This window comes from Microtus pennsylvanicus, chromosome 20 (genome assembly GCF_037038515.1).
Source record: "Microtus pennsylvanicus isolate mMicPen1 chromosome 20, mMicPen1.hap1, whole genome shotgun sequence".
In the NCBI taxonomy this organism is placed as follows: Eukaryota; Metazoa; Chordata; class Mammalia; order Rodentia; family Cricetidae; genus Microtus; species Microtus pennsylvanicus.
In genome coordinates this window covers 37539681-37554346 of record NC_134598.1, presented here as the reverse complement: position 1 = coordinate 37554346, position 14666 = coordinate 37539681, and the positions used below count along the sequence as shown (strand labels likewise).

General features: G+C 44.0%; 1 protein-coding gene across 1 annotated transcript in view; it reads right to left on the bottom strand.

Annotated features, from left to right (window-relative positions):
- Positions 1 to 14666, bottom strand: part of Polr3b (RNA polymerase III subunit B) — a 106949-nt gene that overhangs the window by 48576 nt on the left and 43707 nt on the right. The window contains exons 13-18 of the mRNA XM_075954157.1: positions 13355 to 13516; positions 10187 to 10387; positions 7673 to 7835; positions 5733 to 5886; positions 3056 to 3130; positions 2436 to 2534 (exon numbers count right to left, since the gene is read on the bottom strand). Of these exons, the coding sequence (XP_075810272.1) occupies positions 2436 to 2534; positions 3056 to 3130; positions 5733 to 5886; positions 7673 to 7835; positions 10187 to 10387; positions 13355 to 13516 (854 nt within the window). The remainder of the gene's footprint in view (positions 1 to 2435; positions 2535 to 3055; positions 3131 to 5732; positions 5887 to 7672; positions 7836 to 10186; positions 10388 to 13354; positions 13517 to 14666) is intronic.

The following is a 14666-nucleotide window of genomic DNA, read 5'->3' as shown; positions in this document are numbered from 1 at the left end:
AACGCGTATGAGGTCCTAGGTTCAGTTTCTGTACTGGAACAAAACAAGCAAACAAACCCAGAATTTGCTTTAAGTACAGTGTTTTGCCTAAATACTAGCTAGGATGAAATTCTGTAAATAAAATTTATTTGTAAAATGTATTGGTAAGGTATAAAGAATAAGTTAACTTAAAAAGAAAAGGAAACACAAAGTTTTTCTTTTATCACAAAGTGACATATATAAAATTTTATAGTCTTTCATAAATATTGAACATCTAAATGCTCTGAGTTTCAGCTTTATGAAAAAGAAAACTTATTTCCTTTAAAATCATAACCACTGTAAATTTATCCTGAACAGCGATTCAGCCATTTTACTACATGTAACATACATTTACTTATTATTCAAACAAAACCACTAAATTCCAGCAGGGAACAAGTTAAAGAAACTATGTACGGAGGCAGTAATGTACCCACGCTGACACGCTGGTCACAGGATAGCTAACTAGAACGTGTAAACATTCCCTGCTGCCCTGTACACGCCCTGAGGGAGCACGAAAGCAACGAAGGACATGGTAAACAGCCAGCACTGGGTACTGTGGGGAGAACGCAGGCTCCTTCTTTCCATGGACCACTACTAGCTGAGAATGGCCTTGAATTCCTTACCCTGTAACCTCTACCTCTTGAGTGACAGGATTACAGGTATACACGACTAAACCAGGTTTTCATTTTCATTTTTTCCAGACAGGATCTCCCTCACTTTGTAGCTCTGGCTATCCTAGAGATCCGCCAGGCTCTACCTCCCGAGTGTTGGGATTAAAGGCGTGTGTCCCACTAGGGCTTACGCTACTATGTCTGTCTTTTCTTTGGTGCTGGGACTTTTATGGAGGGCTTTGAATATACTGGGCAAGCACTCTGCCAACCAGGTTACACCCCCAGTTTAAGTTCTTTTTGTTTTTTTTTTTTAATTTTATGGACATCTACATTTACAAACATGTCTAGACCACGAGGAACACAACAGGATGATCATATTTTAAAAATAAAGTGAATTTGATCAATACAATATCTTGGTGATGGGGTAACCCCGTTTTATAACATCCTACTGCAGGAAGGTATGCAGTACAGGATACGTCAGTGAAACACAGATTTGTATAGTATGGCAGTGAGCACTTGCAGTGAAGAAGGTGGAAAGAGATATGGGTCCTCAGACTCACAACAGAGAGACCCCTGACTGCGGGTCTGAGGGAGGAACAGGGAGGACCAGGAGCCACCAGTGTTCAAGGTGCTTGAAGAGAGATGCTGACACAGTAGGTCAGGGGAGGTGAAGGCAGATGGGGCAGGGGAATGGAGCCCAGTGACGTCTGTGAGAACGTCTGAGGACACCGAAGGCTGCTGGGGGACAAGCAATGCTGCATCCTAGACTAAGAGAAAAAGTGGGGTGGAGAACGACACTCACACCTGGGCACATCTTGGAGGGTCATGTGACAAGAGAGAGTCACTTACAAGTGTACTACAGGCGAAATGTGGTGGTGCACACTTTTAACCCCAGTTCCTGAGAGACAGACACACAGGAATCTCCAAGTCTGAGGCCAGCCTGGATTACATGGTAAATTCTAGATCAGTCAGGATTACATGAGACTGTCTCTAAAAAAAAAATCTACTACAAAATAATTCTTTTATATACACCTTGAAATGTGGAGTATAAAGGTAATTTTAAAAGCTCATCACCTAAAGGCATGAAAATTCTGACTAGAAAGCATAGTTATAATTATAAGCAAGTTATAATGCAAGTATGTATTTATCTGGTAGCATAAAGGAGGAAATGACTTGTTTGGGATTGAAGATATGCATATGACTAATAAATTCCCTTTTAAAAATATAATTGAGAAAATTCCAGTTTCAGCCAAGTGGCAAGCACCACAGAGACGTGCAGATGTCCTCTGATGTCTTCGACATGGGACGCAGACACTTGGAAGATACCAGCGTGGTAGAAGGAATGTCACGAGCACACTGGCATCTCAAGTTCACACTGACACATGCTCAGCAGTATTTGTACAACATACTATATGTGGGATTCCTGCGCTACAAGATTCCAGACAACATTTGTACAACATGCTATGTGTGGGACTCCTGCTCTACAAGAGTTCAGACAAAATCCTATCTAAGAGAGACAAACACATCTTCCGAATCCTGACTCGCGAGCTCAGTGCTTACAGCCGTTGGATACTGAAGTCGGAGAGGCAATTCTTTTTAAAAGTGTACACTAAGTATCACATGGCAGGAGGGATGATCAAAGATTACTTGTGAGCGACTCTGTGGCACTTCACTGGGACAAACGACAGCTATGCTTTATCACAACACCCCCCCCACCCGCCGCAGGACCTAATGGGGACAGTGAACACAGACAGTCCTTTCCATGGACAAGTGGACTTGACTGTGGTTGTTACCAGTCTTACTTACTTATTAATCGTATGCTCGTAGAGTGCAATGTTACAATCATTTTCCTCATTCACATCTAAGTATTCCACTAGACTCTCGTGTAAGAAATCTTCAAAGTTCCTGGGGAAACAATGGTAAAGGAGACACTGAAGCACCCTGTGATCGTTCTGTACACGACAGAAGAAGACCTGGTTCTCACTACGTCCATAGTCCCATTCTCTCCTACAGAGTACTCATGCATTGAGATACCTAAAACCCACTGTTGATGGGTCACACGTTGCTAAAATAAAAGCACTGAAGGTGATTCTTGCCAATCTGGTCCCCACTCCTAGAACTACTGACTTTAGAAACTGTGGCGTGAGGGACACAGAATGTACATAAGCAGCCGGGTTCTGAGGGATTTCCTGGGTGAAGCATTTAATGGAGAGTAATTTACAGCAAGGCTCTACAACCTCACCAGCTACGGTGTTACGTACTTCCTCACATGCGGGCAATGGCACATGGCATGATTTTTAACTGGTTGCTGGTATGTGGTGGGGAGACAGTAATAGCCTAGAGATGAAAATATTCGCTCCTTACAGTATATATCAAAGTATGCACATATTTAGAGAGATTATAAACTTCTACCTTTGGTCACTTACCTGTAACCTTGAGCCAACTCTTCCATATGCTTATTTGTGACTGCTGGCTTTTGCTTCTTAACAATTATGTAAGGCCTAGGACAGAAGAAGAAAAACTCACTAGAAGAACGATGTCACCCAGTTCTATTTACCACTGTGGAATACAAGAGCACAGACTCAGTTTCTTCTGGAATTGCTTGAGGACATGGAGTATTTTTTGCTGTACGAACATGTAGGGTCTTTCTTGTGCTCTTGGTCTACAAACTTTTAAACCATGGACCCTCTGGGCAGTGTGGTGAAATCCTGTAACACCTGCTGCATTCTACGGGGGAAGGGAATTACCTTTTTCTCTAGTGTATCCATACTACAGAGCACTAGCAGGACACCTCCCTGTCAGCCATGTAGTAGCAGCATCAGCTTTCTGACTAAAAAGACGGTCCAGTTGAGACTGGGTACCCACTGGGGAATCCTGAGACACATCCCCATACAAGAGAACTGCTGTGAAGTCTATGGTGTCGGCAGGCAAAGACCTGTTACTGAGGACAAAAACCAGCATCTCTTCTGAGGGTTCGGAGGAGACCCAGATGTTTGAGATTGCCGGGGCATGGCAAGCGTCACTGAGACAGACTAACAGGTGGCTTGCCTCTGAGGGCTTTGTCACCACAAGGAAGTGCCCACAGAGACTGGCAGGCGGCATGGAAACGCCAAGGGCTGCTGCTCTTGGAGAAGCAGCTCGTATAGAGGAGCAATAAGCCAGCAGGCACGCGTGTCGTCAGGACCCAATACGGATGCGAAGACTGACGAGCACTGTGAAGCAGCAACGGGGCACGAGTGAGTGAACTCAAGAGCTGGGCGAGCTCTTCAAGGAAGTCAGCAATACCTCAAACTCTCGGTTTTAGCTGAGGAAGCAGAGACCCACCCCTGCCCTACTCTCTCTGGGAGCTCAGGTGAAGGCTCACAAGAGAGAGCAGAAGCCAGAGTAGGAAGAGGCCCCTTACTCAAAAATTCTCCCGCTCCAGTTAGGTCTGCTACTGTAAAATTACTTCCGAAAAACACCTAATATTTTTAGAACAAGCTTTATTATATGGATACAGTGAAATAAAGAAATTCCAAACAGGAATAGCTTAGCACATGCCATTGCTTCTCCTGCCCCCTAGAAGGCCATGCTGTCTCATACCCGCTTTCTTCCTCTGTTTAAGACAGGATCTCACCAAAGACACCAGGCTGACCACACAGAGATCCACCACCAGCCTCTGCCTCAAATGCTAGGATTAAGACCACTGGTGGCGCACGCCTTTAATCCCAGCACTTGGGAGGCAGAGGCAGGCGGATCTCTGTGAGTTCGAGACCAGCCTGGTCTACAAGAGCTAGTTCCAGGACAGGCTCCAAAAACCACATAGAAACCCTGCCTCGAAAAACCAAAAAAAAAAAAAAAAAAAGACCACTGAGCCACCACACCCGACGCTCGGTCAGCACTTACACAGTCTACTATACTAGTCAGTTCTTCACCCAGCCACAGGTAGGCGCCACCACCCACATTTCACAGCCAAGGAAAGCAAACGTCAGAAACTCTGGAATTCTCAGAATCATAGTCACTAAACGGTCAGTTAGGACTCAAGTGTGGGTATCCTGTTTTCAGCAACGTATAAAAGAAACCAATTCTGAACAGGCTAAGTGAAAATTATTTTACTACAAGCATTAAGAATTTGCCAGAAAAAGGGGGGAGGGGCTGGAGAGATAGCTCAGAGGTTAAGAGTACTGGCTACTCCTCTGGAAGTCCTGAGTTCAATTCCCAGCAACCACATGGTGGCTCACAACTATCTGTAATGAGATCTGGTACCGTCTTCTGGTGTGCAGGCATGCATGCAGACAGAACACTATAAACATAAGAAAGAAAAAAACAAAGAAAGAGAGAGAGAGAGAGAGAGAGAGAGAGAGAGAGAGAGAGAGAGAGAGAAAGGAAAAAAGAAAGCTACCTTGCTTAAAAAAATTAGCCAGAAGGAATGGGAATCAAGGAAACGGGAAATACCGAGAAGAATGAGGAACTGGGACAGCTAAGAGGGTCCAGGGAGCGCCGAGTAAGAGTGCCTGGTGGAAGGCAGACACTGGTGGGTTTCTGTCTGCTTAAGGGACTCTACTCACCAAGGGAACAAAAGGAGTCTACTTTTCTAGTTACCTTCTTTATCTATGTCTTCATACATTTACTCTTGGCTTTCCCTGGCCTCTTCCCCTCACTCTCGGGTCAAGTAACAGAACTCTACTAAAACTCTACTAAAGTTCAGCAGAATACAGGGGTAAAAACTACGAATTTCTGAGGACTGCCAAGAAAAAGCCAATCTCCTCTCCTCTAGCTCCGGGTATGTGGCTCAGGCCAGCAGACGGCCAAGTTGCTCATTAGAGAAGACAGTAATTCAGATAATGGTCCCCCACACATCACACACCCAGGAAGACAACACATAACCAGCATCCATTCATACTACAGTTGGTGGCTACTGGTAATTATTTCTGCTTCTCCTGGCAGATGACAAAACCTGTCTCCCATTAGCTTTCAAACCTGCCATTAACCTCGAGAGTGTTTGATAGCTGAACTAAACTCATCTCCATGACAGGAGTGGCTAAAGCATCTTCAAAACTAAAAGCAAGGCCATTTCTTTCAGAAGTTCACATAAAAAGACTTCAGTTCTTTACAGCAACATACCTGCACAACCGTCCTCCATCAGAGGAGATATAAACACATCGATCTGTAAGATTAGTGGAGATAGAGACAAACTCGTTGATGTACCCTGCTCTCCGCATCAGCCGAAACGTACTGACGAGCTTTCTGTGGTCTCGGATGACACCGAGGATGTTGCCTAAACAGAGAAGACACAGGTAAGTCAGATCAAAGTAATCTGATTAAATTACCCATCCACTAATAGTACTGAGAAGCAAGGAATAGCCATTTGAAAACAGTTACTAACATGAGAACTGGTCCACAGGCTCTGGGAAGCAGCACAAGGGTGTGCTCAAAGACAGTCTGAGGGACTTGAAGCCTGTGGCCATCACTCCAGACACTGACTGAGAAGTTCCCCAAGATTGGCTTCACTGTCCTTGGCTGTCAGCATGGTCTCGGGGGCATAAGGTTCACACTAGAACAGGCAGGTGTGAGGAAAAGGGCTGAGAACCCTGCCCTATAGAACCTGCTAGGAAACCAAGGTTTCCCCTCCCAGGGTTAGCATGAGGACTCAGAGGCACAGGATGATGCGCAGACTCCTGGGAAGCACTGACAAGGCAGGCAGCTGACCCTGACTCCAGAGCCTCCGTTATAAAGGGCTAGTGACTCCCTGACTGGGAGGAAGGGGGAAAAGAAGGGAAGAGCACACCAGACAACACGTAGCTACCAAGTCAGAAGAGGAAAGGGTAGGGCACACTGCTGCCAGCCGCTGGGGCTTTGAAGGAGGAAATGGAGATGCTCTAGAGGAGCACAACATCCTGCCCCACTGCTGAGCTGTAGGTGACTGAATAGCTGAACACTGTGAAGTGAGCTGATGTGATCATTTCTGCAGAACCGTGTGCGTATTTAACTAGCTGTTGAGATATCACACGACGCTTATTCAACTATGGATGCTTTAGCAGCTCAGATAGATGGGCCCAGTGCTGTTCTTCCGTGTTCTCAGAATCTTGGGTACCACAGCCAAAATATACACTGCTCTGTTACCAGTTTTCTTCCTTCAAATCAGCACCTACTGGAGACAGCGTCTCAGTCAGCCTGGGAGCTCATGTCCACTCCCCTCTCTGGAATCCATCTGCTTGGAATTCCTGTGCCAGATACCTATGCAAGCTATCTCCAATTAACAACCAGTTGCTCACACAGAGAGATCAGTTCCTTCAGGGGAGTCTCACTAGGTACACAGACCATACTTAAAGGCGGCCCCACGCCCAGCAAGTAGATGGCCAAGATGAAAGAACTCAACAGTATTTTTGGAGATTTTTTTTTCAGTCTCATATTCCTTTGTTGGGTATTTTTGACCATACTTTGTATTTTTATGGCGTGTGTGTGAGTGTGTGTATGTTGTGTGTGTCTGCCTGTGTACCATTTCTTTAGCTTTTTCTTTTGGTTTGGTTTTGTTTTATTCTAATTCATTTGTTTTCCTCTTTGTTTTCTAAAGAGGCAGAAAAAAAGTCGTGGACTTGGAAGGGCAAAAAGGTGGGAAGGACGTGGGAGGAAATGAAGGGGGGGAAACCATAATCAGAACATACTGTATGGAAAATACTTACTTTCAATAAAAATAAAATACAACTTAAAGGTCTGTCTGTGGCCATAACTAAAGCATGTTTATGTTTTAACTACAAAAAGAATGGATCAATGGATTTTCTCTCTACTCCCAAAAGATTGCTTAGGACAGTGGTTCTCAACCTTTCTAATGCTGCAACCCTTTAATACAGTTCTTCATGTTGTTGTGACCCCCAAATCCCAAAACTATTTTCATTGTTAATGTATAACCGAAATTTTGCTACAGTTATGAATCATAATGTAAATGTCTGATATGCAGGATGTCTGATGACCCTCATAAAAGGATCACTTGACCCCTAAGGGGTTGCAGCTCACATGCTGAGAGCCACTGGCTTAGGAAGAGCACGTCTCTATAGCATACTTACCATTCAGGAAGACGAGAAACACATTGGGGTAAGAGAGCTCTTCTCCACAGAGTAAATTCACATCTTCTACTCCCAAGTTACCAGCCAACTTAATAATGGGTCCATCTTCCATGTCAGTTGTAATATGTGTCATAAGGGCCAAGTTTTTAACCAAACCACAGGCCTAACAAAAAACAGACAGTCATTTCTAAGAATGGGCGTTAGTCATACAAAGTACAGCTTGTATTTGAAAAGGCTCACCTCTTTGTTGGTGGCAATATAAAAAAGTACAACCTTGAAAGAGATGCTTGGGAATTCACACACACACACACACACACACACACACACACACACACACACACCTCAAACAAGCACATCACCTTTAAAATGTGTATATTCTTTAAGCTGAGGAATTTCTCCTCGGATAACAAGAAAAGACACTGTCCTGGCTAGTTTATTGTCAACTTGAGACAAGCTAAGATACCTGAGAAGAGGGAACCACAACTGAGAAAAATGTCCCCAGAAGACTAGCCTGAAGGCAAGTCTGAAGTAAGTACGCGTTAGTGACTGATGTGGGAGAGTCCAGTCCACTTGGGGAACACCATCCCTAGGCTGGTGGTCATGTGAAGTATAAGGAAGCAGGCTGAGCAAGCAAATAAGCGGCATTCATTCCTCCATGGCTTCTGCTTCAGGTCCTGCTTCCAGATTCCTGCCCGAGCTCCCTCAGTGATGGAGTGAGACATGGGACTCTAAGTTTTATAGCATTTTATCACAGCAATAGAAACCCTAACTAAGACAGAAACCGGTACCAGGTCAATGGGTCTTGCTGTGACGGACCTGGTTGTGCTTTCTGGAGGACTGTGGTGGCATATGCACTTTGGGGTGGAAAATCTGCGTGCTCAGAGCTCAGCAGGCTGTTGTGCGGAGGCTTGGAAGGTAGGGACACAGATGAATGGAGACAATGGAGGCCTGGCTTGTGAGGTTTCAGAGAGAGGTTTGCAATTCCCTTAAAGACTCTATCAGGGCTACTCAATATTTTGAATTCGGAACGGTTAAAAGGAAACCTTTGCTTTGTGAAGAAAACTGATACTGGTCAGCTGGAGCTGAAGAATCCATCACCATCATGGCAAATCTGGGTACCCTGAGTGCTGTGGTCTAGGGGGGCAAAGGCTGCACCTTGTGCTGGCAGCCAAACTTGATAATGTAAACAACTTCCCAGGTGGCATGAAAGGGTCATGGAGAGCAGGGAGGCTTGGCGCTGGGAAAGGCCAGGAGAGACCACTGATGGACGTGCCGCCTCAGTGGAAGTAGATACCTTCAGAATGTAGGGGTTACGGAGAAAAGTCAAGGCTTGGCACCATGTGGCAGGGTCGGAGTCCTTGAAAAGAGCCTAGGAAAGGCTGCTGCTGAGGGTTCAACCCCCAAAAGCAATAAAAACTCTAGCTAAGATAAATTGAAAATAAATTTAGCTATGAGAAATTTAAGTAATTGAAAGTTCACGATATATATATTTGGAAACTATATTAAGTTTAATATGAATTTCCTTACGGTTTAAGATAAATTAGAATTTTTCTAAAAACCATAGCCTGTTTGAACTAATTTTCACTTTTTGAGTTCTAACAAATTCCTACACTTTGAAGCCTATACCTTCACTTGCTATAAACTTATTTTTTTCATTCAGTGTACATTTACAGGACTTCTATTGTAGGAACCTGGAGACACAGAGGTGGTCTACCCTTCCTCCTTTACCTGGAGATACAGTGGTGACCACCTTCCTCCATTAGTTCATGACTCAAAAGGACTAGAATCAGGTGATACTAACAACAGTATCATGGGAAAGCCTGGGGCTAGAGAGAGACAGAGAACCTAGGCTTGGTTCCCAGCACCTACACTAGGCAGCTCACGACAGCCTCTAACTCTAGTTCCAGGGGCTAGAAAGCGCCCTCTTCTGGCCTCTGTGGTGCCTGCATGCAAATGGTGCACATAGATACATTCAGCCACACACAAACACAGACAAATTATCATTTTTTTAATCTATAAAAAGAAGCCAAGAAACAGAGGACAGAGTGAGGCTAAGTAATTAAATCTCGGCGAATCCAATGATTTGGCTGTCAGGTAATGGCTTGTGCTGTCCATACAACTCACAATCACTGCAGGTCTTTGGCTGCATGTGTCAAGTTGTCTGCAACTGTCTATGAGGTCCTTTAAGCACAACTAAAGAAATCAAGACGCTACTCAAAGATAATTCTGAGCAACAAAGGTCATGGCTCTCTCAGCTGTCTACATCCTGATCACCTCTTTACTATATGTCTTGATTCTCAGGGTGAAGTGAGAAAGAGATGCTGACTCAATTTCTGAAAGGCCTCTGGTTTTGGGATAATGTGATAGAGCCCTGACAAACCACAGCGGTATTTCTCGCCAAATAGCCAGTTAATCAGAACAAAAGAAATAACCCGTGGGCCCAGAAGCAGGACCCCAGACTCCCATCCCAACAGGTGTGACCTCCAACCCCAGAGAGACTCCATAGCACCTTACCTCTCCTTCAGGTGTGTCAGAGGGACAGAGCATCCCCCACTGAGACGGCTGGAGAGAACGAGGACCACTCACTTTTCTTGTTTTCTCAAACTGGGAGGAGATTCTTGTCATCATGCCAAGAGCAGAAATATACGACAAACGAGACAGCACCTGGGTCACGCCCTGGCGGTCCATTTTAAATCTCTTTAGAGACCAATTTCCCTGCAGAGAGACGAAGCACGTGAGAGGACTGTGGATGCACATACAGCGTGATCTAACTATAGAAACCAAAGCCAGAACTCAGCGAGGAGCTGCTGGGCTTTCTAGGCACAGAATGAGGCTACTCTGTGACTAGTGACCAGCTCCGAGCAGTCGCGCAGGAGAGTCACCTTCTCTGGGATTCAGGGTCCACTGCCTGAGGCAGCTGAACCAGAGGATTCCACAGGGAGCAAGAAATGGACCAGTGAGAAGCTAGTGAGGGCGCCACACGCCGCAGGCAAAACCTACCTAGAGCCCAAAGAGAATCGTACGATGCACTGTTAGGTGCCTTCCAAAAGCAGTGCTGAGACAAACACAAGCACAGAAAAAAGGACTCTAACAGTAGTTTAATAAGAGACAGTCATCTATACTTTCTTAATCTAGGCCCAAGGAATATGAAATTGTGTGTTTTAATTTATCATGGCCTTTTTTTCTTTTTCTTCTTCTTTTTTGTTGGGGATCAAACCCAGGGCTTGCAAATGCTAAGGAGCTCTACCTGAGCTACAGCTTCAGCCCTAAAACTGTGTATTATTTACATTAAGAAATACTATGGGCCGGGCGATGGTGGCGCACGCCTTTAATCCCAGCACTCAGGAGGCAGAGGCAGGCGGATCTCTGTGAGTTCGAGACCAGCCTAGTCTACAGAGCTGGTTCCAGGACAGGCTCCAAAGCCACAGAGAAACCCTATCTTGAAAAACCAAAAAAAAAAAAAAAGAAATACTATGTTGTCAAATCAAGAAACATCAATTTAAAACAAATTTCTGTCATTAGTGAGAAGATGCTATAATGCTGAACTCTATTAATCTGTATGCTAATCTGAAATATTAATAAAAATGGACTTACAAGTAAATTTTGAATGTTAATTTTATCTTCTATATACTGAACACATCAGATTATATTTAAAAATTTTTTTGTTTATATTAGTTGTACACATTAAATATTATTCTCCAAAACCATGAAAACATAGTAACATAAATTGTAGGAAATGGTATGCGTCAAAAAAGCAAAGTAAAAAAAAAAATCTCAAAAGCCATTTGACTCAGTTATCTCCAAGACATCACAGAGGATGTCTGTGTGTGTTGGGGAGCGCCACGTCCTCTTCAAGAGCCGGGTGAAAGATATTCATGTTTTCTTGAGAAAAGTTGACAGAGGACTATTAACACAAACTTTTGAATTCAATTTCAAGAGAGCACTTGTGGATCCCAGCTTTTGAAGCCTCAAAACAAGAAAATTAGTGAACTTTTAGGACGGTGTTCTCAACCTTCTTAAGGCTGCAAACCTTCAGTACAGTTCTCATGCTGTGGTGACCCCAGACATACAACCATTTTCACTGCTACTTCATCATTGCAATTTTGCTACTATTTTGGATCATTATGCAAATATTTTCAGATAGAGGCTTTCCAAAGGGGTTATGACCCACAGGTTGAGAACCACTGTTTTTGGAGCGCAAATAACAGTTTATATTAAAATATGACTTTTTAGGAGATCTCCCTCATGAATTAAAATTTTCATTTGTTAAATTCAAAATCTATTTCTTATGGATTTTCAATTTTTTGACAGTTTTAATAAATGCTAAATTCTAAGCATAAAGCTCTACCCCTTAAAAGCCAAGAGCAAGCAGGCAGGCAGCCCACAGACTGCTGTGTATCAGCTGGCTCCAGAGTAAGACAGACCTGCAGTGGAGCTGAAATGATCAGCCCACTAGGAAGGAGGTGGGGGATGGAGCACAGGAAGAAGCTAGCTTGGTGGGACACACCTGCCACAAGGCCTAGTGCTTTCTAAGTGCAGGTGTCGAGAAGATAAACCGGTGTTCTGCTGGAAGAACACAGTCAGGAGCAAGAGAGGCTCTCAGGCAATGCTGACGTTACAGGTCTTCTGCCTTGAGAACATAGACCAGGAGGCCAACGTGCCCAAGCAGAGGTGGGCTGCACCTCTTCCTTAGCTGTGGCTGGCTCTATAAAGGCGGCATACAGACCCACTAACCCTCTGAAGCTGCAGTGAAGAAGTCTGCCCTATTGTTTCATGGTCATGGGACTCAAAGCACTGGGCCATATTGTTCTTTGTTGGGGCAAGATCATCCATAAAACTAATTGTGTGTCTGGAATATAATATGTGGGGCAGACTTCATCAGATAGACCTATAGTTGCTAAGCTTTTAAAAAGGGAGCAGACACCTATCTGATAACCTCTTGTGAATAGCCTGGCCCTGAATACGCAGCAGCTGCAGGGGATGGGTTCAGGGCCCAGAAAGAAACAGCTGATGGATCTCTGAAGAATATACACCCTACTGTGAAATAAAACACCTTTGTATGGCTTTGGACAAAAGCTGCCAACTAAGAAATCTGCCTGATATATGTCAATTTCATTACAGGAAGAAAATGGAGGCAAGTGCCTATGAAAAGGAGGATGATTAACAGACCAAGGGATCTCTCCTCTCCCTGCAAGTGCGTTTTTCACAGTGCCATGTAGCAGGAACTACATCACAGCAGTGAAGTTACACACTCGTCCTCCTCAGTCTATGAGGGACCTGCTCCAAAGGCCCAGGGGATGCCTGAAATTCAAGAACTCCAGAACCCTATATGCATATGCAGTTTCTCTCCACACCCATGATGAAATTTGTGAATTAAGCACTATAAGTAATTAACAACTAATAAAAAGTAAGAAAACCATAATAAAAGCTATTTAAATTATGAATTACTTTTGAAATGACAGCAGTAGCTCGTACGGCTAAATGACTCCACACTTGAACGAACTACAGCGACAGTGGCTATGTTAACAAAATTCCCCCTGACAGCACTTAAACTTCACACTATCTTTCAGGGAGAATCGGTGAGCTCATGTTTCTTTGATGACTTTATCTCTGTCACATGTGTCCCCACTAGCCTTCCTACTTCTAGTCTACCTGACCTCTCAGACTGCAGAGGAGACTCACGGTGGAAATGGCGTTCACCATGCCATTGGTGATCTGGTCTTGGCGCATGTGTTTCACAACGTCAAACTGGGCTGCTCTCTGTTTAGGGATCACCTGGTCTGCAATCTTCTTCATTTCCGAATTAAATTTCTTGAACAAATCTTCAAAAAGAAGAGATAAGAGCTAGAAGAAAAGGACACAATGATTAAGCTTATGTCTCAAAGCTCTGTTTTAGGCGGGGGGGGGGGGGAAGAAATTTAAAAACTAAAACGATACATTTTTATAAAATCCAACTGATCACTAATGTCAAAAAGAGGGGTGACGCCAGAGGGTGAGGTGGATTCCAAGTCCCCCAGCTTCCACGGCCGGAAGAGCATGAAACCTTCCAGGTCAAGGATCACTGCATCGGTGCACAGAGGGGCCCAGCCCACAGGGAAGGGTCGGGAGCAGATGGCTTTCCTTCAGGAAACTGGGGACAAGGAAGAACATGCATCTCCACATTCCTGCTCAGCACAGCAGTGGAGATGGAATTCAGGTCAATGGGGCAAAGGAGGGATATCAGTAATGAGAAGGAAACCACAGAGCTGCCTTTCCTTGACGCTGACTCGTCTCGAGAAGGCCACAGGGGCTTTAAAAGGAACTGCTTTAGGACAAGGTGCATTTAGCAAGCTTGCAAGATACAAGCCCAGTAAACAAAAGGCAGCTGTATTTAAACTACTACCAAGAGAAAGACTGAAACCCTCACTAGGAGATGCCCCAGTCACAGAGTGCATGACTGAAGTTATTCAGTCTCTCTAAACTGTCCTACAGATTCAAATGCAATCTCCCGTCAAAAGCCACCAGTCACTTATTTGATTACTCATTTATTAAAAGAAAAAAAAATAGAGATACCAGTGTTAGATTTAAGTAAAAGTTAAAATATCCGTTTATCATCAAGTTCAGAAAGAAAAAACAAACACATTTCACCGTCCCTAGAGGAAACTCAAGAACTAAATTAACCTCCAGCAAACTCGATTTTAAAACTATTTAGAGGCCATCCATGGTGGCATACACGCTTAACCCCAGCACATGGGAGGAGAGGCAGGTGGACCTCTGTGAGTTCCAGGGCAGTCAGGATTACATAATGAGAACCCATCTTTTTTTTTTTTTTTTAAAGCACTTTAGCTAGCATTTTTTTCTTGTCTCTTACACATCGATTACGTCTCACAGGAGCAAAGAGATGATGAAAGTATTATTTAAAATCTAGATAATGAATATGTTAAAATGAAAATATTCGATACCATGACTTTCCATACCATAGAAAAATAACAAAAACGGAAATGATCCTCATCCG